The sequence below is a fragment of the Patella vulgata genome, chromosome 1, assembly GCF_932274485.2.
Source record: "Patella vulgata chromosome 1, xgPatVulg1.2, whole genome shotgun sequence".
In the NCBI taxonomy this organism is placed as follows: Eukaryota; Metazoa; Mollusca; class Gastropoda; family Patellidae; genus Patella; species Patella vulgata.
The window spans coordinates 65,435,067-65,460,183 of NC_065879.2; the positions used below are offsets into that span (position 1 = coordinate 65,435,067).

At 37.8% G+C, this 25,117-nt stretch overlaps 1 protein-coding gene across 1 annotated transcript in view; it reads left to right on the top strand.

The window, feature by feature from the left end:
- Positions 1-1,616: 1,616 nt before the first annotated feature.
- LOC126809682 (capping protein inhibiting regulator of actin dynamics-like) overlaps positions 1,617-25,117 on the top strand; it is a gene marked incomplete at its 5' end in the record, with an annotated part of 40,315 nt that continues 16,814 nt past the window's right edge. The window contains one exon of the mRNA XM_056098770.1: positions 1,617-2,002. Within this exon, the coding sequence (XP_055954745.1) occupies positions 1,617-2,002 (386 nt within the window). The remainder of the gene's footprint in view (positions 2,003-25,117) is intronic.

Genomic DNA, 25,117 nt, shown 5'->3' on the forward strand with positions numbered 1-25,117 from the left:
GATTTCGTGAAATTTCTTAGGAACCTAAATGGACGCATCAAGGCTCTCGAACGATTTCGTTTATCCCTAAAAGGAGACATACTCTACGGTTTGACTCGTATCTGTAGAACTGGGTTGTACGTGGCCCCCGGGGCCCTGGCCGATCAAATGGTGGTTGGATCCTTGGAGGATGCCTATATTATTAACCAAACAAGGATAATCGAGTTGTCGCCGGTAACTGGACGGATGCGAGTTTCACAGGGGGAAGGGGGGATGATAAAAAAAAGTTATTAAACAATAACAAGGACAAATAATGGTGATTAAAGGACGGTCAAAGGAACAATGCTTGAAATGGGGTTATTAAACAATCGCATCCGCAGCGATACGATTTATGGGTGGAGATTGTCATAGCTTAGTTTCTTTCAGGATGAGACCTCCATCAGCTGTTGAAGTCAAGTGCCATCTATGTCCCGAAACTTTTAAAAACAACAGGCTGCTTAAAAATCATCTGGCCGCCAAGCCACACCAGCGTCTGAGTTTGATTTGCGTATGGTGCAGAGAAGAGACGAACTTTAGAAAGGTGGTCGACCTAAAAAAAAAAAACACGTTAAAACCCACCACCGGAGCAAGCTTGAGCTAATGCCGATAGAATTTTTCTCCGAGAATAATGGTTTTTGGATGGCCCTCTCCCCAAATGACTACCGAAGGCTGATGTCCCCTCCTATGAAAATACACAACAAGCCATCAAGGCCCGGATGGAGGTGCTATCTTTTTTGGACAACGTTAAAAATACCGCACGGACGAGACCGGAGTGGGTTGAGGGATGGAGAAGTCCGATAACAGCACCCCCACCGACAAAATGTTACCAAATGCTGGGAAGCGGAGGACATCAAGTTGACGATGGGTAGTTCGGAGGATACACTAAATGCTGGTATAAGGTACCTGAAAGTCGATCTTCTGTGATCCCAAAGCCGTGGAGTCGCTCGCCAGGCGCATGGCTTCTTTGCAGGTAAGCCTTTCGGCAGTGGGGGAAACACAATCTCGTGTTTTCCACACTGTTAGACATGAAGACAGAGATTCCTGGAAGGACACCGCTGCTCAAGCCCTCGGAATCCAGTTATCCCACCTTGGGGAGCTGTTTGACCTTATTAGACCAATGACGCCTCTACCTACGCCGTCTACGTCGGAAATAACGCTGGATCTAGAAGAGGATATTATATTGGATTTTGAAGAAGAAATGGTGGAGATTAGGAAGAGGAAGACGAAGGAGAGCAGGAAATAATGGAGAAGAAACGGATGAAGACAGGGGGTGATAAGGAGGAGGACGGATTAGAGAAGGAGAAGAAACGGAGGGACGAGGAGAGATCAGAGAAGGAGAAGCAGATAGTAAAGGAGAGGACCGAGAGAGAGAGAGGTTAGAGAAGGAGAGGGAGGAGAAGGTAGAACACGAGAGGACCGAGAGAGAGAGGTTAGAGAAGGAGAGGACTGAGAGAGGGAGGAGAAGATAGTAAAGGAGAGGACCGAGAGAGAGGTTAGAGAAGAAGAGGGAGGAGAAGATAGTAAAGGAGAGGACCGAGAAAGAGAGGTTAGAGAAGGAGGGGGAGGAGAAGATAGTAAAGGAGAGGACCGAGAGAGAGGGGTTAGAGAAGATAGTAAAGGCGAAGTTAGAGAAGGGGAGGTTAGAGAAAGAGAGGGAGGAAAAGATAGTAAAGGAAAAGTTAGAGACGGAGAGGAGACGGAATGAGGAGGAGATGTTAGAGAAGCAGAGGAGACAGAATAAGGAGGAGAAGATACAGGAGGAGAAGGAGAGGAGACAGAAAGAGGAGGAGAGGTTACAGGAGGAGAGGAAACAGAGAGTCGAGGAGAGGTTACAGAAGGGTAGGACGGAGGAAGAGAGATTGGAGAAGGAGAGGAAACGGAAAGCTGAGGAGAAGTTAGAGAAGGAGAGGGTGGAGCAGATAGTAAAGGAGAGATTAGAGGAGGAAAGGAGGCAGAAATTCGAGGAGAGATTAGAGAAGGAAGGGTCGCAAAAGGAGAGATCGGAGGAGGAAGGACCGGTGACGGAAACAACGAAGGAAGAAAGTATGGCGCCATCACTTCGTAAGAGGACACGACATCTGCTGCGCCGAGGGGGTATGCCCTTATTTCCAGCTGGGCGAAGAGAGTGGACCGGGGAAGAGATTGATGAACTGGTAACAACATCAAAAAAATATATGTGGCCACCACAGGGCTGGAGAAGCATGAGTGCCCATGAAAAGCTCTACCATTTCGAACTGTGCTAGAATAACCACACCGAAGCCTAAGGCTGATCTGCTGGTACGATACAGCTATCTAGTCTCTCCCGGAACAGCCGATACCATCAAGACAAATAACGCCACATATGTAAAAGGCCAGTATAGATTTTACGTATACACAGCTCTGCGGAGAATTGCGGAGGAAAAGGGTCGATCAGCAGGGGATGAAGATTTAATCAAGATGCTGGAGGAGGCGGTGAGTGGGAGACCAATCGACGATGTACTGGTAAAGATAGAGGAAATGGGGATACCTCTACGAGTCGCTGTCGACCACAACTGTTAATTGTTTTCATCAATTCATTAGTTTTGGTATTTTTACATAATTCAGGAGAATTAAGAAATTAACGTGGGGGGAGTGTAATATATAGAATTCAGTCCTGTACATATTATTATATATTTTTGCATTCTTTGATTGTTATATTGTTATCTAAGTTTTAGATTGTTTGTTAAATTATTAGCAGGGGGCGAGGATTTCGGTACTGGTATATTGTATATTTTGTATAAAACTAACAAGGTTTACTTACTTGTTAGCCTCTCGAATAATCTCCCCGTATTTGTGCACTTATTATTAATTACAACATTGCATAGTTCTTTTCCGAAACGTTCAATTTTGCATTAGAATAGTCCTTAGTTACGAGCACATTCATAGTTCACAACGTAGACGTCCATCTTGTGTCACGTCGATCTTAGCACCGACTTGTCCAGATTTTTATATAATATTTCTATTTACTTAATGATTATGCTTATTGTACATCATTGCCAAGACTATTAATTCATCTTGGTTGCTATAATAATTATTACGGGTTTTAATATGTTTTAAGACTCGGCAGATTTCTGCGAAAGACTTAAGGAAAAGGATGAAAATGGTCAGTTAGTTAGTTATGATGTAGTTTATTTGTTCACAAAGATGAAGCCGTAATTCTTTTAAGACGATGAGTTGAAGCTATTTACCATGAATTGTCCACAAACCTCAAAATAGATAGTTTAATTCAACTCATAGAGGATTGTATCAACTCTACTTACTTTACATGGCAAGCCGATATTTACGAACAGGTTACCATGGGTTCTCCAATAAGTCCACTCATAACGGAAGTGTACATGACGCATTTTGAAGAAACTGCCCTCTTGTCTGCACCTTTCCAACCAATACAATGGATGAGAAAAGTCGATGACATATTTGTCATCATGGAACCAAGTAAGAATCATCAGCACCTTCTTGATCATCTTAACGGCGCCCGACCTCGCATGAAATATACAGTAGAACTAGAAAATGACAACCAGCTACCTTTTCTAGACGTATTGGTGAAAACTCTGCTGATAATCTAATAAACGTGGTTTACCGTAAGCCGACCCACACAGACCAATATATACATAACAGTTCGAACCATCCAAATAAAGTCAAAACAGGAATTATAAGTACTTTAACTAGACGCGCTAAATTATTGTGTGACGAAGAACTACTTAATGATGAACTACAACACATCAACAATGTCCTCATAGAATACAATAACTACCCTGAAAACAATGTTAAAACGATCATGAAGAAAACCCTCACGCATACGTGCAAACCACTCCAAGCTGTAAGAAATAATCACCCGATATTCATCACTATTCCATACATAGGACCAGTCAGTCACCAAATCAAAAGAATTTTAGAGCAAATAGATGCAGATGTAGTGTTCAGCAGCGGAACCACACTAAAAACCATGTTAAACGCAAATGGCAGAATAAAACAACCCAGAGACGACCCAAAGGGTGTTATATATATAAAATAAAATGTGAGTGTAATGACGAATACATTGGAGAAACGTCACGTCCGATATCAGTGCAAATAAAGAGCATCACACCGCAGTTAGGAAGCAGGAATATAATAAATCTGCAATTGCAAAACATATTATTTTCAACAATCCGCAGCATGAAATCAAATGGGAAAAGGCGGAAATTCTAGCCAGGAACTTGACAGTGTGGAAAAACAGAATTCTCAGAGAAGCCCTAGAAATCCAGAAACATAAGCCTAAATTAAACAGAGACTCAGGACATTTTCTCCCAAATCTATGGGAAGATTTACTCCCTAATTACTGTGTGGTTAATGTACCCCCCCCCCTCCCAAATTGCTGTTCTTTTTTCTTTTTCTTTTACCTGCTAAAATGGTTTTCACTTGTTATCTATATATTTGTACTGGTTATTTAATTGTGGTCATTGGCTTATCTTATAAATGGTTTCAAATTGTGATCTTTGATCTTGTTAATTAATTGTTGTTGTTGTGTTATCTGCTAAATGGTTTCTACCTGTTGTCTATATATTACATCTTTCATCTTGTTAATCAATTTGTTGTTATTGTTGTATCTGCTAAATGGCTTCCAAAGTGGTTATCTATATATTGTACTACGTTTTTGTTAATTAATCATTATTTGCTTGATAACGATACCCGTATGAGTATTGAAACGTAGCATGTTAATAAAATTCAGAAGTAGTATATCCATATTAGTGTGTTATTTTTATATAGGCCCATGACAAAAAACTGTCTGAAAAATATAAAATTGCCAATGCGTTATTTACACCATGGACCGTATTTCAGGGTCCATGGTTAACACCCGGAAGTAAGAGAATATAGGCCCACGACAAAAAACTTTGTGAAATGATCCATGTTACCAGTTAACCCGGATGGAGTGGAGTCAGGTTTGTAAGAAAATGTTTTAAAGGCATTTCTTCATCTCCATCCTCAATATATAGTTTTAAAAATGAGTAAATAGCAGAAAATATAACAGCCAACACAACTGACATGGGCGCCGCCATATTGAATAGTCAATGGTCCGGGCCATTTGCGTTCGGGGGCTGGTTCAGACTGTAGTCGCGACCACAGTTTACATCCGAAGTCGTCTTGGGTATATTATGTGCTTTTACACTATTTGCGTAAAGGGGCGCAGCCATTTAACTTTGAATTTGAACTCGGCCGTAATGATTAACTGTAGTATATTTGAACGGTTTTTACAACTAATAAAAATTGTGACCTCTAGAGGGCCCACGGGCTAAAAGTGTGATTTTTCGTACAATCTGGGGCCATAATACAAGAAGTTGCTGTACATTATGCTCCAATATCGACAGGAACCGAGATCTTTCCGTGGCCATCATAAGCAGCAATCACAGCGGGACATTTACTTGGCATAGACAGAATGAGTCTCTGAATCTGGACAAGTGGCACCATAGACCATTCTTTCTGCTGTACATGTGATAGTTCCGAACTCTTCTGGGGCATCTGATCAGACGTCAATGGGGTCGAGATCTGGCCATCTTGATGAACATGGCTGCAAATCAATATTCTCATTTTGTCTGAAATCCACTTATAGACGTGTCGTATGCTGCCTGGCATAATCCTGCTGAAGGAATACTCGATATCGATCCAAAATGGGAGGAAAGGGATGGTGAAGAATTCCAGCCAGGAAGCAAACAGCTGTTTATGTGTCCCTGTATGAACACAAGTTCACTCCTGTCGGTGTAGGAGATGTCCCCTCTACCGAATCTGTCAACTAGCCTGTACATATCACCTGTGCATTTCATTATTGAAATTGCATCACATGTTATCGACCTAGTTTGTGTTCTATTCGATCGTTTCCTTTATGCAGAAAGCGTAAAAGACAAATGGGGTGTGACAAAACGAAAGTGTTAAATTTATTGAGTGATGTTCTCCGCCTTATTAAATATGACTTGGTCATTTCCGGTATTTTTGCATTATCCTCATTGGTATCAGGATTTGTACGTTTTACTTCTACATTGAATCAGATTAAAATAATTTTTAGCATAACAATTAATATTAGCAGCGACACCCTTCCATAACTTGAACTTTACAAACAATTAGACATATAATTTATTATGTAAATAAACATACAATACTAGTACTTTGAATGAGATAGGTTTTTAGTTATTTCTTTAAAATATCTTGTAATTTCAAGGGTTTTTTACACAGTTGAGTAAATAATTCCATAGCCGTGGAAGGACATGTCTGCAAATGTTTTTCATTTTGTAGATGGAACAAAAAACGAATGGCATTACCCTTCTATAATTGGCACTGTACAAATAATAAGACATATAATTTATTATGTAAATAATCATGCAAAAAATACAATACCAGTCCTTTGAAAGAGATGCGTTTTAGTTATTTCTTTAAAATAGCATATAAGAGGTTCTGTTTATATTGTCGGGTAAAAAATTCCATAGCCGTGCACCGGCAACACATAAGGACATGTCTGCAAATGTTTTTCATTTTGTAGGTGGAACAAATAATGAATGGCTGCTTGAAGATGTGTTGAATATCGGTTAGGATTAGATTTAAAGGGGCAGTTTCAGGTATATTTTGGAGAACAACACTGTTTAATTGTGTGAAAAGCCCTTAAAAACCTCTACCTTCGCCTTGGGTACCTTCCTCGAGCTATAGCCCTTCAAAACCTCTACCTTCGCCCTGGGTACCTTTCTGCAAATTTTCCAACAAAAAAAAACAACGGCCAGCTTTTAATTGCGCTTGAAGAGAGATATCCAGGTTTTATTATACACTGTTTATTGTACCGCGTGTCCAGTCATTTCCGCTGTGCTTTCATTTTTTTATGCTGTACCGGCGGAAAAAACTTCGCTGTTGTGTTTCAGTTTCGATTTATTTTTATCGGTTTTTGCGAGCGGATTCGACATTTCTGCGCTAAATATGGACGTTTTAGACATAAACAGAACTCTAATCACCATCTAAATCGATATACTCTAAATACCAATACACGCCCACCACAGGCATTCAATGGCTGGAAAAGACCGATAATGGAAGGGCTTGCACACTCAAGCTAAGCAAGGACTAAGGAATGAATGACAATGATACAAGCACCAGCAGCAAAGATATAAATAAGGTAAAACCATTCTATTCACTAATGACTGAAGGCGTGGAATCTATATTGATTTAAATCACACAATTTAATAATTTTAATTCCACGACAATCAGACCACGCATCGAGCTGTTATACAACAAACGCACATGCAGTTTAGCCTATAACCAATAAACGCCAGAAACGGCCCAGTCCAATTTTAGCAGCAAGGGGACACTGCACATCTAGCCAACAACACACAGCAAGGTTAACAAATATAATAACAATACTTCCATTCTTGCATATTTAAACATCAAGTTCTGAAACAACAGTTTCGTATAATTTGTTACAAATTAATCCTACCGACTACTTGCTTATAATTTATAAACCCATCTCTACTACAAAATATAAGATATACAAATTTACATACATTCTGAGAGATTTCTTTGTCAATTTTCTTCAAACGGCTCAATAAAATATAGGTCAATTTCATTGCGAATAATATTATACAAATTTTCAAAAAGTGAACTTCAGTTTCAATAACACTAATATTTTCCACATGGAAACACTATATTTTACAAATGATGCATATTTTTCTGGTGCTAATTTACCACGATTGTTTCATTTTGTCTTTAACCCTTTGTTTAAACATGCATTAAGTAAGAGCTAAATCTGCCTATTTCAGGTCTTTCTTTAGGCCTGAAATGTTATCTAAATTATTAATTAGACATTAATTAACCTATCCAGGCCATAATCAACTCTAGATGGCTGCGCTAGCCTGCGATCTTTAGTGGATTGTAAGCCGATTTACTGCATAACTTTCCTTCTCATTAAACGATTAAATGGATAATCGAGACTATGCTGTTTATCATACTGACTTTCGTAATGATGACCGAGGCTTATGGGAATTTCAGTCGCTTAGTTCTCGGTTCATAGTGGATCAATTTGAATGAAATTTTCAGCAAAATAATTGCCTTCTACCTTATCTAGTTTTTAACTATTATAGTGAGAACTGCCAACTCGTTACCGAATCTCCCATAATGTATCTTTAAATACGGTTACGAACAGTTTAACACAAAAAACACAGGTGTCACAGATAACAACCCTCGTTTTTACTATGTCGGCAATTCAAACAAAGCTGCAATTTACGTTCGATTATCCGCATGTCTGTAGAACCATGGCACATCTGAAAGTCATCAACATACAGATTTCAACTAAATATTGCTTCTGGATGAAAGCGTCCCTGACGAACGTTTCAAATCGAACGAGATGAGCAAGAGTGCTCCTTTGGGTCCGAAATCAACATTGGAGGTTAGTAATAAGCTTGTTGGACTCAAGGTACCAAACAAGCCTTCGATTGACCAATCTCTCCATGGTTCTACAAATTAAAATTTGGTTTTAAACCACGACAATTCCATTGAATAATAAAATCTATTTTTTGGCGGCTTACTCAGTGGGTCCACATGGACATCACTACGGTAATACCGTCCATATCTGATGTTGCAGGCAAAGCCTTAGGTTTTTTTTTTCTGCTTATAAGACAGGTTATGTTTGTCTGAACAATATGAATGTAGATACTCTACTTTAACTACACTCGACAAATATGTCTCTTGTGGTGCAATGGAGAAGACTGGAGAAAGTTCTACTTGCTTCCGAGCATCGAAATATGGTATTTTTCGTTCAGCCATTACCTGCTGAATTCTTTTCTCTTTCTGCCATATTGGACAGACATTTGCGAGAATAAGCAAAATGCTTACCCTTGCAATTAACGTAGTAAAACTCAGCCTGGTAGGTAGCGCTCTCGTGACCATCATGACCACAACGAGCGCAGGTGTATTTGCCCCTGCAGACGGTTTTGCTGACATATAAGAATCAACAGGTATATTTAAATAACCTGCCTTGTATGTCGATACGATTAAAAGCAAGAATATAGGTGCTTGTAGGAATCATTCCTCAGCGTACACTAACTAATTCTTTTAACTTGTTGGATGCCTTGAGCAAATATGTATTCTACCATTTTATCCTCACTGCTGCCTTCAAGATCCCGACATTGAATAACACCTCCACTAAAATTTAATGTGGATACATCTTGATAGGAATGTCTGCCAATGTCGATTTAAGAAGCATGGTAGCATGCTGCTCCATGACACATTCTATCAAGAGTGTTCCATTTTCTTTTTTTTTAATAGCATTGGGCTCACCCGCAATGCCCTTAGCTATCAAAAACGGAGAACCTTTAGATAAGTCAGTAGAGGGGCTCTCAATCAAGAGAAACCTCGGCCATGACTTTGCCATTTTATTTATAAATATAATAGAAACGTCCTCTGGATTATGACGTTACTGTTTTTGTCGTTCATTAGTTGAGATGGGGGGGGGGGGAATCCATGAACCTATTTTTTTTAATCACCCCTCGTCGTTCCCCGGGTTACCTCCCTGCCAACTAAAGGGAGGACTAGCACGGATAACATGGGCGTGGCTTCGGAGCTCAACAAGGGTATAAAAAACATATCCAATCTGATTGGCCGAAGCCGTCGCTATGTAGGACAAAAAGGTAAACTTGCTGAGTATATAAAACAACAAAGCATTACATTGAAAAAGGGTACATTCTACAGAGCTGTATCGACCAAAACCGATTGATCAGAGTGAGCCACTCTGACCTCCCGTCTAGGTAAACCATGGGCCAAAGTAGAGAAAAGGATCGCAAGCCAAATTCCCACTCAATTACCAGGGTTCCACTCTCCACCGACACGGATCACAACGCACGGTCAACACGTTGCCCCATTACAGGGATCCTTTTAGTCGCCTTTAACGACACTGTCGCATGACATACGATGAGTAATGCAGTAGTGGATGATGGAATATTAGTGATGGGTTGTGCTGTTGAAATAGGTGGGACATGAGGGATGGGTTATGCAGTAGTGTATGGTTGAACATGAGAGATGGGCTATTCAGTTGCAGAAGGTGGCACATCAGAGATGTCATGTGCAGTCGGGGTGTGGGATTGAAGGGGGGGGGGCAGCGATGGACACTAGGATTTATGTTACCTGAAATTTTGCTGAACTATATATTAAAACCCCAATATGTCAGAATAAAGGTGTAATACAGAGTTTCAGACCATACAAAATCGGATTACTTTTATTAAAAACATTTATGAACGATCTGCTTTTAAATGGAAGTTTTAATCGATATTGTTTTCCTCAAATAGTCGCAACCAGTGTGGTAAGTTGTATTTTTCGCTAAACCGAATATGTCGTAGAGCATGCAATAAACGATAACATAAATAATAGCTCTTCTTTTCGAAAAAAGCAGGGGGCTATTAAAATGCGTCTGTCCGTTCTCACAACAATGGGGGTTATGGCGTCGAATTGTTGGCCCATCAGCACATTATGTGACAGTTTTGGTTATGTGATCCAGATAATAAATTGATAGATATCCGCCACTCAAGACAACAGAGTCCACTATTAAACGTCATTAATGAAGTTGTAGGTCTTTACATTAACTTGTAAGCCCAAAAATGTCCTAGTGCGTTTTGGTTTAAAAGTTAAAAAAAAAATGTGTTTCTCAGATTTTTGTTCCTCACATGGAACAAGCCTATTCAATACCCATTGACTGTTCAAGGCTACTAATTATATGACAGTTTTAGCGTTTATATTGTTTTTCTAGTAAATATTCATTTGAAATACTCTCAGTGATTGTATACAGGTGTACTTTGTGGTACTGACTATGTATCTCAAAATGTTATTCAGTTCAAGCCAAAACTCCTCTGAGATTTGCAGAAAATATGACTTATTTAGGTTTAACATTCTACCAAACATAGATAAGCTTGTATAAAATTTCAATAAACCTGTGAAATTTACTGTCCTTTCATTTGTTTCGTTTACCAAAGGTGCATGAAACTGATGTGCAGGTAAACTATCTGTGCCGTTTGGCAGACAATTCTTCAACATGATTTTGTATCATAATTATTATTCAACTGAGCTGGTGTCACACGTGGGGGATAACCTATATTTGTGTAACGTGCAAACTCGTATTCTTTCCAGGTGCCTGTTTTCAATATACGTCAAAAAAAATAAAGCTCGAGTAGAAACTGTCCAAATTAAGATTTGAATTTTATTTCGTAGATGAATTCGAAGATGAACTTCCTGTAGTGTTTATATTATTTGAGTCCAACTTTGATGTCACAGAACCGATTGCCAATGGACTTGATGCATTGATGTTCTTTTCAGCTGTTGAATATCTTGTATGTGCTATGTTTTGTTCAGAGAACAGCTCTTGATTAGTGTAACTGTAACATAATTCAATACGTTAATTGAAAAAGTGAACGGGCACTATAATTTTGTTTTAAAGATATGGCTGTATTCATCTATTTATGACATGACTGGTAGAAGTATGGTACATGTTATGATGTTTAAGGACGTTTGTGTAGATTTTTTGTGCACCTTATTCTAGTCAAACTAAAAGATATTTTACGAGTTTATATAATTATTTTTCATTAAACGCTAAACCGAATATGTCGTAGAACATGCAATAAAACGATAACATAAATAATTATATGTAAATGCCTTTACTTTGATTAGAAAAAGGCGTATTTCTTGTCCTACAAAAGTTCATTGAGATACTACCAGTTTGACCCGGCGCTGGAAGGTATAGCAATGAACCGAAAGTAGCATAACTCCGTCCCCGGAAGTGGCAGGCCATCATCACAAGGCCTATGTTATTCCTCGGCGGAGCTTCCCCTATACGCCAAATTTCAGCCTTGGGACAACCCTGGTGTAGCAGCCAACGACAGTCACAAATATTAGTATATATAGATAGATGAATCTGTCAGGAAAGGTCTGTAGCCAGTCCACAGTTTATGTGACAGAAAAACTTTCCGGTTTATCTAATTGTGAATTATTCATAACAATTCTGACAAAATTATGTGACTGCGTGGTTAACACGTATGTGATACGAACCATTTTATTATGTGTCCATATTTTGTGTGATGGCAAAAACAGTTTACTTGTCGAGTCATGACGCCATGGTGAAAAATGTGACTCAGTCGATACATGTATGTTGTTATGTGACTGAAAAGTCCTGTAGGCAGTCAAATTTCTATGTGATGACAAAGACGGTTTGCAATCATCTCACAATATATATCAGATCGAAATATTACCGTTGTCAGTCAGTAAGTCGGCTACTTGCTCAACTGGAGCTATATGATAACGTGCTAACTGTAAACCTTTTCTGTAATGTGCCATTCGGAGCTGAAAATGACTTCTGTTGACCCAAGTCAGCTATGAAAATTTTGACTCAAGTCAGCTATGAAAATTCTTTAATTAGTTTCTTACCTCGTCATAAAAGAGTTCTTTAAGTCGTTATCCGTCAGTAAAAACCCACACTTTTCGGCCTTTGATTGACCCTAGGTGATGACAAGTAAAGAATCTAATTTTAAAGGACAATATTGGTGCCAGTCATTATCACATATGTGATAGAGCTGGTTAATCACATTCCAAATATAATTTTACCACAGAGATATTACTACGATAGCTGAGTAATACAGGTTTCCTGAATCTGAAGTGACGAACGCCAAAGGAAACACGAGTCATACCTATATGTAACTGACACAACAACTTTTGGTCTTAGAAGGAATGATTAGTGAGCAGAAATTCGGCCGTGTATATGTTATCACTCGTCACATCAGTCAGTTATATAGACGTATGACTCGTGTTTTCCTTTGACGTTCGTCACTTCCGATTCAGGAAACCTGTATTACTTAGCTATAGTAGCAATGATCTCTGTGTTAAAATTATATTTGGAAGGTGTTTAATTAGATCTATCACATATGTGATAATGACCGACACCAATATTGTCCTTTAATCGGATTTTACGCCATAAATGGCAACCGCTCATAGCATAGCACGTTGTACCCGTCTTCCTTAGCCTGGTAGGTGAAGAATAGTAGGAAGTTAAACCATATTTCATTCCTTCAATTTAAAATGAGGAAAATTCACAAATAATTCTAACAGATAAAGAGCTGTCGTTATCGTGTTTACTACACGTAGTTCAAATATAGATAATGAACAATGAATATAGTGAAAATTTCAAATTACTTTATTCCAAGTAAATTAGCGCGTGTGCTGAGAATAAGATTTAAATTTGAGTCCTCAGTATCTCAATATTTTTGCTATTATATACCTCAACTGATCACGTGACTGATTATACAAAATAATTGCTGTAATTACCGTTATTTATGTGTAGTTGAAATAAATACATTTATGACAAACACCGGATAATTTTTTTTATTATATTATCAAAGCGCAATGTACGTTCTTCTTAATTCTGGTTAAGTGGGCATAAATCCTCCGATACGTGTATGCGGATGCCCAATTTATTTTAAGGGCTGTCGATCTGAGATGCAGTAAAATTGATCAGTTCCCACTGAAATATATTATTGTAAGCTACCCAACATACCCTTAACAGATTTTGATTAAATCGATAGTTGTTTCGGGCAGTGGCATGCTAGCAATAACAAAACAGAATCAGAAAATCGTTTGAAACACTTTAAAAAAAAATAGGAGTAGGGATAAAAAAGTTACATTCCCAAATGGCAAATGACTATCTAGTCATGAGGAGTAAATGTATGTAAAGTGTAAACTGTGCAATCATACTTTTCTTTCTGTGTCGCCATGCATCACTTAACCGTTTTATTAAAACGAATAAAACAACGCAGTTGTCCACGGTGAACACCAAGTAGGATTATCGTTTGGTTCATTAACGTCTGCTTCCACATAGTGACATCGGAGGGGGATTATCTAGTAGTAGCACCTTGGTTCTTTAACGTCTGCTTCCCCATAAGTGATGTCGCAGACAAGACCTCGGGCAGCCGAATCTTTCTATTTACGACATTAGGCCATGGAGTGGTTTAGTGAGAAGATCTTCCCTTTATTTAATAAAAAAAAAATATCGTTTGGTAGTTGATAATTAGAGGATTATCATCGCGGTCATCTATTAAATACCCTGAGCAGATTTAACACCGGGCGCGCATATTAGTGTGTATCCGGTCGCGTTGAATCTTCATTCTGTCTTAATCTAGTAAGCTGAAATTTATACAGCCACCTTGTAATATATATATATATATACTATTCAAAAAAAGTAGGGGATATTTGATTTTTAAGTGTTATTAAAGTCACCTAATGAAACTGACGAAGAAACAAATGACAAAATGAAATGAAGTTCACATTCATCGATTTATTCCAAATGATCGTTAGACTAAGTAAGGCACAGACTGACCATTATAAGGGTAAAATGATACCCGGGGTCAAACAGCAAAGTTACCACAGCATCACAACCAAGTCAGTAACGGGTAAATCCTCCTCTGTTTGCCAAACAAGCATTGATCCGACGTGGCATACTCCTAATGAGACGTCTAAGGTCATTTTGGGCCAGATTGTCCCATTCCTGTTGCAACGCAGCAGCAAGTTCTTGGACATTGGCAGGACGTTGTTGACGTTGACGTAACCTCTGTCCAAGGATGTCCCCGACATGCTCGATGGGGGGGAGGTCGGGACTCAGTGCTGGCCAAGGTAATGTGGTGATGTTCTGTTGTTGGAGGTAACCTGTAACGATCCTGGCCCTGTGACATCTTTCGTTGTCATCCTGGAAGATGAAACGGCGGCCATGACGTCGTGCGAACGGCACAACATGGACTGCCAAGATGTTGTCCCGGTAGTACTGGCCTGTAACACGCCCTGCAACAACATGTAAAGCCGTTCTTCCAGCAACAGTGATGCCTCCCCACACCATAACAGAACCACCCCCAAATCGATCATGTCTAATGACGTTAACGTCTTGGAAGCGCTCGTTTCGACGACGCCACACCCTCCTACGTCTGTCCGAAAAATCAACAGTGAACCTTGACTCATCTGAAAACATCACATTGCTCCAGCGTCGATTATCCCAGTGTTGACGATCCCTACACCAACGACGTCTTGCCTGAATGTGATGATCTCTCAAACAAGGGATCACGCAAGGACGTCGGGCGCGAAGGTGACCCCTATGCAGTCGATTCCGAATCGTCTGGCCACTCACTCTCACACCAGTGTCTGTTTGAAGACGAGCGCTGATCTGATTTGCTGTGATGACACGATTTCTCAAGGCCAAGGTACGGATAAATCGATCCTGGGCTTGAGTTGTCGCCCTTGGTCGACCTGAGCGTGGTCTGTCCTGTACAGATTATGTATCACGGTATCTGGACCATAGCCTGCTTATGACAGACTGAGAAACATTCATCGTCCGCGCCACAACCGCCTGTGTTGTGCCGATCTGTAGCATGCCAAGGGCACGTAACCTTTCATTTTGGGTAAGCCGACGCATATCAAAATTTGTTTTCTGGTCACTAAAACAATTAAACTGATGTTTCCACCCTGGAATTCAATGCCACAATGACTGTAACATTCAAAGTCAGAGTCGTGCAAATCTTGGGTTGGACCCCCATGATGATCCCAAGCATCACCTGCATTCCATGCGGTAGCTATTGGTGCGTTTGGGCGTCACATGTAACTGGAAATGTTTCTTCTGTTAGGTTCTAGAGTGACTTTTTTGGTAGTCATTTGCATATTTTAGTATTATGCCCCCAAAATCAAATATCCCCTACTTTTTTTGAATAGTATATATATATATATATATATAGGATGAATTTCTAAAATATTCCAGCTTCCTAGCTCCCAAATTAAGCAAAAGGGTCAGTGGTGTCGCAAGGAAGTGATCAGTTAGGATCTGCATAAACATAAATATCACACGAATTTTATATAGTGACAACCGGAGCTTCCTCTTGAGTTCAGTTTCTATAATAAGTGCAAGTTTCATACAGCAGCTTTTAAATTTAACGGGTGACATTTAAAAAATAAAATAAATGTCCCTGTACAGATTTTTTACATAATCTTGCTGTCAGGGTGGATATTTTGCACCCTAACCTGCTGCATCTAAAAGATCTTTATAATCCCTTTCAATTTTGATTATCTATAATAAAATAAAACCAAGTACGAACAATCCAAACCATTGGACACAATTCGAAGTACTAAAAAAACTGTATGGGCAAAATAGTGTAATTAGCAAATGGACTGTATACACGATAAACAGTGGTAACAGGTGTCTGGAAGAGGACGCTGCATCCAAACCATTAGAGAAAATCTCGGTAAAATAGCGTAATTGGCCATTGGGCTATCCGTACGCAAAATGCACGTGAAGAACAGTGTTGACAGATGTAGTAGACATAACCAGGAAGATGGTATACGCGTCAATCAAATATATCTAGAATAATAGCCGAAAGAGACATGTTATGTTTACTAATCAAGTCAATATGACGGCCATAAAATCTTTTAAAGGTTTTTGTAAGTTACATAGGCAAGTATTCCTGTAGTTGAAGCTTAGATGACAAATGTCTCGATCTACTTTAAAATAAAAACAGAATAAAAGGAACAAGCTCTCGCGTAACTAACTAGCTGAGACACATACACGCCGTAAGCTGGTGAACGGAAAGTTAACAATCGGAAAGTCAACGTCACCACACTTACCGGTATCGTACAATTTAACACTCAGTTTATAACAATTGTCAAAATCGAGTCGCAGATCCAAGTAGGTAGCGTAATTGTCACTGTCAGTAGTACTTTTAATTTCGAGCTCATCAGGATAAACGAATTCTACGTAATCACTAAATTTGGGATTATTCATTGATTAAAAATCATCGATATATCGGTAAGTGAAATTAAAACGTCTCACTAATCGTTTATTGGTTTTTACGAGTGCCTGTATATAATCGGCTTCGTACGAATATAGAAACAAATCAGAAGGCAAAGGTGTACAGTTGGTGCCCATGGGGATACCTACTACTTGCTGATATATTTCCCTTCGGAGCCATCAGCATTTTAATGTTTGCATTTAAAGGGCATCCCATCTGGGGTATTGTGGCCGGTAGAAGTCTTTAACAAAAGAATTATATGTATATTGCTACAGTGATAATACTTTGTAAGTTCTATTAATGACTTGACTTAATAACGGTCATTTTTTTTATTAGATTTAAGTTATTAACTATGAAAATTTAATAAATCATTGTTCAATAATTAATTAGTCACTTATAATTGATATTATATAATTCTAGTTTGCTGAAAATCAATGCCTTCCCCTTAATATGGCATCCACAGGCATTACATTAAATTTGAATAAATAATGAATTTATCGCTTATAATTGTATTCCCCTTGAAATGACATTCACACGCATTCTAACTTTTACTTTAGATTTGGTGTAAACGAAAGTAAATGCAAATTATTTCAAGGTAATCTAAAAATTAGCAAAGAAAAAGTACTGGTAAGTCTCTGTTAATAATTAAATTCTTATTGATCAATTGAAAGTTTAGCCCAGAGTTCTCAAAAAATAAGGTTGTTGCAAGTAAGCCTTGGAGGATATAATTTAAATAATGTTAAAGTACCTTTTTTTTGGTTCTAATTAGCATCTAAGTATTGTTATGGTGTTTAAGTAGAAATCATTTATATATGAAATTGTCCCAATATACATACATTGGATTAATACATTTTTGGTGTTATTTGTAATAATCATTATCAACTTCTTGACACTGGATTGAATCCATGCAGGCTGATATTATCATCTTCAATTAACAGAGTGCCACCTTTGCACTGCAAATGTCAAATACACTAAACATTTGGTTTTTCTTTTTGTGTAGGGGGTGGAATATAGATTTTGAAGGAAAAGACGGGGAGCAAATTGAAGATTATGGTGGAAAAGATGAAGAAAAAAGTATAGATGATAATTGAAATGATGAAGAATGTGTTCTGACTGGACTTTTAAACATTTGTTGATACTTTATCTATCGATATCTGACAGTGTAAGTCAAATGTAACAATTTGGGCATGGTCCATACATTTTTAAATTAAATTCTCCATTCCTCACTGGTCGCCTTCCTAAGATTATTTCTCTCTTTCGATAATCAATAACCTAGCAATTATGCGTGTGTATAGCACTTTATCTATCGATATCTGACAGTTTAAGTCAAATGTAACAATTTGGGCGTGGTCCATACATTTTTTTTAAAATTAAATTCCCCATTTCTCACTGGTCGCCTTCCTAAGATTATTTCTCTCTTTCGATAACCAATAACCGAGCAATTATGCTTGTGTATAGCTCTTTCTTCTGTTTGTCAGAACTATCGTATTCAAGTAATTGCTTCACTTCTGGTAATTTTCCATGGGTTTTTGATAATGGATAGTGTGAAAAGTTGTATTAATTTTCTGTTTGCCAGAGCGAGAGAATGGGGTTTAACGTCCATTCGACAAACTATGTCATTTCGGGACTAAGACATGGTTCATTTTTATTTCAATAATTCGCTTGCGCGTGGTGGTCTTTAGCAGTGGGGGAAATCGGAGGACCCGTAGAAAACCCACGAGGTTGGATAGACAGGCGACCCTACTCCTCACGTACGACCGAGAAATTGAAACCACGCCAGTTGACTCAATGACAGACCTTATGATACAACCCCAACGTGCTAACCATTTGGCCATCCGACCCCCCAACTTTGCAAATACGCAGACTAGGAAAGGACAGCTTATCGGAGCATTCTTGGTGAGATATTCACCACTATGTGCAAGCCATAGCTAAACCTAAATAAGCTGGAATTTGCTCAACCCACCCGTCTTGGCTGTTAATTATGGAAGGGTGTCGCTGCCAATAATAATTGCTCTACTAAAACGTCTTTCCCATTGATTATGTGTAAAATGTACAAAGTCCTAATACCGGTAATGATAAAGTCAAAATACCTCTAAGGGCAAGTTAAATGTCAAATGCAATTTGTCAAATGTGAAATGTTCTATTGGAAAATGCTGGGTTGTTTTGTTTTGTTTTTTTTTGTGGGGGGGGCGGGAGGATTGTTTTGACGTGTCTACATTTTACTCATTACATTTTACATTGGCACTCTGTCACATAACAGTTGTCCTTCACGCTTTCTACATAGCATCTTAAGCAGAGCACTAAGTTTGATATGCAAATATCGGCTATCACGTGCCTTATGAACATATCGGAAATTTAGACAATAGGGTGCGCTACTCAGGTGGGATGATTTGTATCGCTACACACTCAAAGAAGAATATAATAACAACAAATGCATTATTGGTTAGCGACCAGTTTCCGGACATGGACGACGTGGAGAAGAAAAGAAAGTGGGAATAGGCACTGAGTTTGGAGAAAGACCAAAGAGTACAGCAGCTGGAGGCAAACTTCTAGGCCATTGTGAAAGCAACAAAGAAGACCTTTCTAGAAAAGAAATAAGAACTAAAGCGGAAACACCCGCAAGAAACATGGAGGCCATACTAGCCCATCTTCCACGTTTAGAGAAACTGGACGGGAGTAAGCTGCTGCTCAAAGTGAGTTACATTAGATCGACTCTTGATCAAAATATTCGACAGAAGCGAAGAGTGTAAGCAGACAATTGAAATATTAAATTTGTTACATTTTCCACTTAAGAACTGAGACAGTCCATCGAGGCGGCTATTTGTCCTCAATATATCGGGGTAAACGACATAGAGACACTATTGAAACGTACATTAGCCATCTGAGCCGAAAAAAGTACTAAACCGTGTCGAAAGATTATTCGATGAATAAATAAAAGAGTTATTTGCACAGGTATCTAGTTGAGTGCCTGGGGTGGGTTCATTTGAAATCTTAGTTTGTGTATGCATAAGTTCTTCGGGTTTTTTTTCATTTGTCATATTATGGTATGATGAAAGGTTGTCGATGGTTACATGCCTACTGACCTCTGTTTTGAAAGTGCTAAAGTTAATTTTTGACGCAATATTTAAAGTAACTAAGTCTCTAACTCAATATCATAAAAAATCTTCGATATTGAAATCACGAATTATTTGTCAATTCAAATCAACATTGGTCTTGTGATCTTACAGGGAAAAGATGTGCTTCTGATATCCAATATTCAAGACAGAATAAACATTTTACCATTGGTACACGAATCGGGTACCAATTAGAAATTACAGTAAAAATAGAAACGATTGAATGTAAATCAGTTTAAATACATTCATATTACAATATTATATGCGTTGCGACCCATTTTTGTCAATTTCTAGATCCCAAATATTAGCGATTTAGCTCCTTTAAGTTGGGCGAACCCAGAAAATTATAAAAGACAGATTACAAGCTATATCTAACATGAAAATGAGGATTATCTAAAAAGAAAATCGGACATTTAAACGCCATTTTGAATTAGTACACTCTCGGATTTTGGAAACTCACTTTTGAGGTTATTTTAAGTTTATAATATATAGTATAAAATTTTATTTTCTAGCTTATAGTATAAGTGACATATCACAAGCTATATCTAGCAGAAAAGAAACTATTATCTGGAAAATTAGCTATTTTGGAAAAATTTCGCCGCCATATTGGATTACCGCCATCTTAAATTTTCAAAACAGATTTATAAAGTTATTTTTAGTTGTCACTAACACAGTAAACCCTTAAAATGGCATATCACAATCACAAAAATGACAATTATATGGAAAATCAGCCATTTTGGGAAAATGTGGCCGCCATTTTGAATTTCCGCCATCTTGTTGAAGCTCATTTTTGTGGCAATTTTTCAGTTCAGTGACACCATAAAGGCACTAAAACAAACCAAAAAAATGCTTATCTGACAAATCGGCCATTTAGTGGGAAATTTGACTGCAATTTTAGAAATCGGCCAGACACCAACCGAAAATGATGACATATTTTTTGTCCCCCGCCTTTCGAAGAAAGCAGGGGACGATTAAAATGGGTTCGTCCGTCCGTCTGTCTGTCTGTCCGTCACACTTTTTGGGACACAATAACTCTCTTTCTAATTGAGCTAGATGTTCAAACTTGGTGTAGGTGTTTATTAGGTCGCTGGCTTGATGGAGTTCGAAGATGAGCATTTTCGGCTTCGGGTAAGCAGAGATAAGCAATTTGATTGGTTGATGCTTTGGGACACGATAACTTTAGTTCTGATTACGTGAGAGTGATGAAACTTGGTGTATAGTTTCATTACACCAATACCTTGAGTAAGAACGGTAATGAGCATTTTCTGCTCAGGGTAAGCAGAGCGATAAGCAATTTGATTGGTCGAGAACTTGGAACACAATAACTCTCCTAATTGAACTAGAATCGTCAAACTTGGTGTAGGTGTTTATGGGGGGGTCAATGCCTTGATGGAGTTCGAAGATGAGCATTTTATGCTTAGGGTAAGCAATTTGATTGGTTGATGCTTTTGGACACAATAACTTTAGTTCTAATTAAGTGAGAGTGATGAAACTTTGTGTATAGTTTTATTACATCAATACCTTGAATGAGTTTGATAATGAACATTTTCTGCTCAGGGTAAGCAAGGCGATAAGCAATTTGATTGGTCGAGACTTTGGAACACAATAACTCTCATTCTAATTGAGTAAAAATGTTTACACTTGGCATATGCATTTATTAGGTGAATGCCTTCATGGAGTTCTATGATTAACATTGTCTGCTTTCGGTAAGCAGAAATAAGCAATCTGATTGGTTGATGCCTTGAGGCACGATAACTTTGGTTATAATGAAGTGAGAGCGATGGCACTCCGAATATAGATTCATTATATCATTACCTTGACTAATTTCGACGGTGAGAATTTTCTGCTTAGGCTAATGAGCGATAAGCAATTTGATTGTTCAAGACTTTGGAACATAACAACACTGCTTTTAATTGAGGTAGAATGTCTAGACTTGATGTAGATGTTCATTAGGTGAATGTCTTGACTGAGTTCAATGATTAGCAGTTCGAGCTGAAGCTAAGCAGAGCTAATCAATTTCATTGGTCAATGCTTTGGGACAAGATAATCTTGATTCTATCTGATATAGAGTTATGAAACTTAGTGTATAGTTTGATTGTTTGATACTTTTGAAAAAAAAAAATGTGCGATTAATTAATGTGTGTCATCTATTTATTTTGGGATTTCGGCGGGGGGCATCAGCCTCACTGTTGGCTTGTTTTAAATCGTATTAAGCGATCAAAATCCCGTGTTCACAAGGCATTCTAAGGCTTAAGATAAGAATTGTCAACTTTTAATCAATGTTCATGAAACACAAAACTCTGCACGTTTCATTAAAACAACAATTTTATAAAGGGCTATATTTTAATTAAAATAAGGCAAATAAATTTTGAGTAAATTCTTAACTTCAGTTTGCGAATGCATTGTGAACTCGCGACCTGGCAGTTCTTGCTATAATAGTTCAAAAATAGGTCATGAATAATAATAATAATTGAATAAATAAAACTGTTAGTAACTACCAGTTGTTATCATTAATGGGTCTCAAATGAAAGGGCTATTACTAGTATGTACTGAAGAAGAAAATGAAATGGGGTTCTGCTCCTACTGGGCTATTGAAGACCGGCATGCGCCATGCAGTGTGCTATGAGGGAAATTTACCCTTTACTTGCATGCGAATGTGTACACGAGACCTCGGTTTTTCGGACTATCCAAACGCCTATACGTTGCCCCTTACCAGGTCCTCCGTTCTACATCACTGACAAAAGGGAACCACACCTGATGAACCCGTTCGGCCAACGCAGGCATCAAGCACGGGACCTCCAGGTTAGAGAGTCAACTTCTACCCACTAGCATGGCTTCAGTACTGAAAAAAAACTCTAGCAGACAACAAAGTTAGAGAAGCTTTTAATTTGCAATCATCTCAAGCATATTAGATCTAAACATTACCGTTGCCAGTCATTACATAATCTATTTTCCCAACGTGGTTTATATTGTGATTAAATGGACTATTTACAGGAGACGGGATTTTATCATACATTTTAATTGTATATATATATATATTCATTTTTGTATATTAAATATTTATATGCATAAAAAATATTTTCATTTTTACTTACTGTAAAATTGTTTTTATTTACGGATTTAATTTTGTATGTGATAAATAACCGTATGTTTGGCGTAATATAGCCCAGATGATGCTAACGTGCCATTATTTCATTCCCTGCTAATATGGTAGATGTGTTTTTATAACTGGGAATTAAGCATAAACCAGTTGTGATTAGTTCCGATGAAGACGACCCTATTTCGTATTTACCAAAAATCTTAAGAAAATGTGAGCCGAAATCTTCACAAAATAAAACAATGATAAACAATGTCAAACCATAATCTGTGGAGTCAAATACGATTTCTATTTCACCAAGGTTGCATTTGAGTAGGTATTATTCTTTTATTGAGAAATTTTATTATATCTCATGAAAGCTTGCCTACCTTCATTAAACTACCTAAACTGCGAGAAACTATAATTTTTCAAGAAGAAATACGCTTAAGGCATCAGTAATTATAAAATGGTTGGCAGAATGTTTAGACTTAAAAGAATTCGGCATTAATCAGTCCGCAGTAATCTCTAAAATACTAAAGGCTAAATCTGAATGAAATATTATTTAAACAGTTGTTTATTAGATTAGCATGGTTGTCAAAATATCTTAATTGTAATGATAGCATCTGAATGACACACTTTCTACGGATATACAGAGACCTCCTTTGAATTAATATTTATCAAATATAAACGTAGGTAATTGAAGCATGCTTTGTAATTTTACTAATTTCTGTTCCCCTTAATATCTCTTATGTATTTTAGAGATTACTGCGGACTACAGTCCGAAAAACCGAGGTCTTGTGTACACATTAGCATGCATGTAAAGGGTAAATTCCCCTCGTAGCACACTGCATGGCGTATGCCGGTCTTCAATAGCCCAGTAGGAGCAGAACCCCATTTCATTTTCTTCTTCAGTATATACTATTAATAGCCCTTTCATTTGAGACCCATTAATGATAACAACTGGTAGTTACTAACAGTTTTATTTATTCAATTATTATTATTATTCATGACCTATTTTTGAACTATTATAGCAAGAACGACCGCGTCGCGAGTTCACAATGCATTCGCAAACTGAAGTTAGGAATTTACTCAAAATTGATTTGCCTTATTTTAATTAAAATATAGCCCTTTATAAAACTGTTGTTTTAATGAAATATGTGCAGAGTTTTGTGTTTCATGAACATTGATTAAAAGTTGACAATTCTTATTTTAAGCCTTAGAATGCCTTGTGAACACGGGATTTTGATCGCTTAATACGATTTAAAACAAGCCAACAGTGAGACTACACTACACTAAGTTTCATAACTATATATCAGATAGAATCAAGATTATCTTGTCCCAAAGCATTGACCAATGAAATTGATTAGCTCTTCTTAGCTTCAGCTCGAAATGCTAATCATTGAACTCGGTCAAGACATTCACCTAATGAACATCTACATGTTCCAAAGTCTTGACCAATCAAATTGCTTATCGCTCATTAGTCTAAGGAGAAAATTCTCACCATCGAAATTAGACTAGGTAATGATATAATGAATCTATATTCGGAGTTCCATCGCTCTCACTTCATTATAACCAAAATTATCGTGCCTCAAAGCATCAACCAATCAGATTGCTTATTTCTTCTTACCGTAAGCAGACAATGTTCATCATAGAACTCCATGAAGACATTCACCTAATGAATGCCTATGCCAAGTGTAAACATTCTTACTTAATTAGAATGAGAGTTATTGTGTTCCAAAGTCTCGACCAATCAAATTGCTTATCGCTCTGCTTAAACTGAGAATAAATGTTCATTATCAAACTTATTTAAGGTATTGATGTAATGAAACTATACTCCAAGGTTCATCACGCTCACTTAATTAGAACTAAAGTTATTGTGTCCAAAAGCATCAAACAATCAAATTGGTTACCCTAAGCAGATCAAGGCATTGACTTCATAAACACCTACACCATGTATGACGATTCTAATTCAATTAGAAGGAGAGTTATTGTGTTCCAAGGCCTCGACCAATCAAATTGCTCTGCTTACCCTGAGCAGAAAATTCTCATTATCGTACTTAGTCAAGGTATTGATGTAATGAAACTATACACCAAGT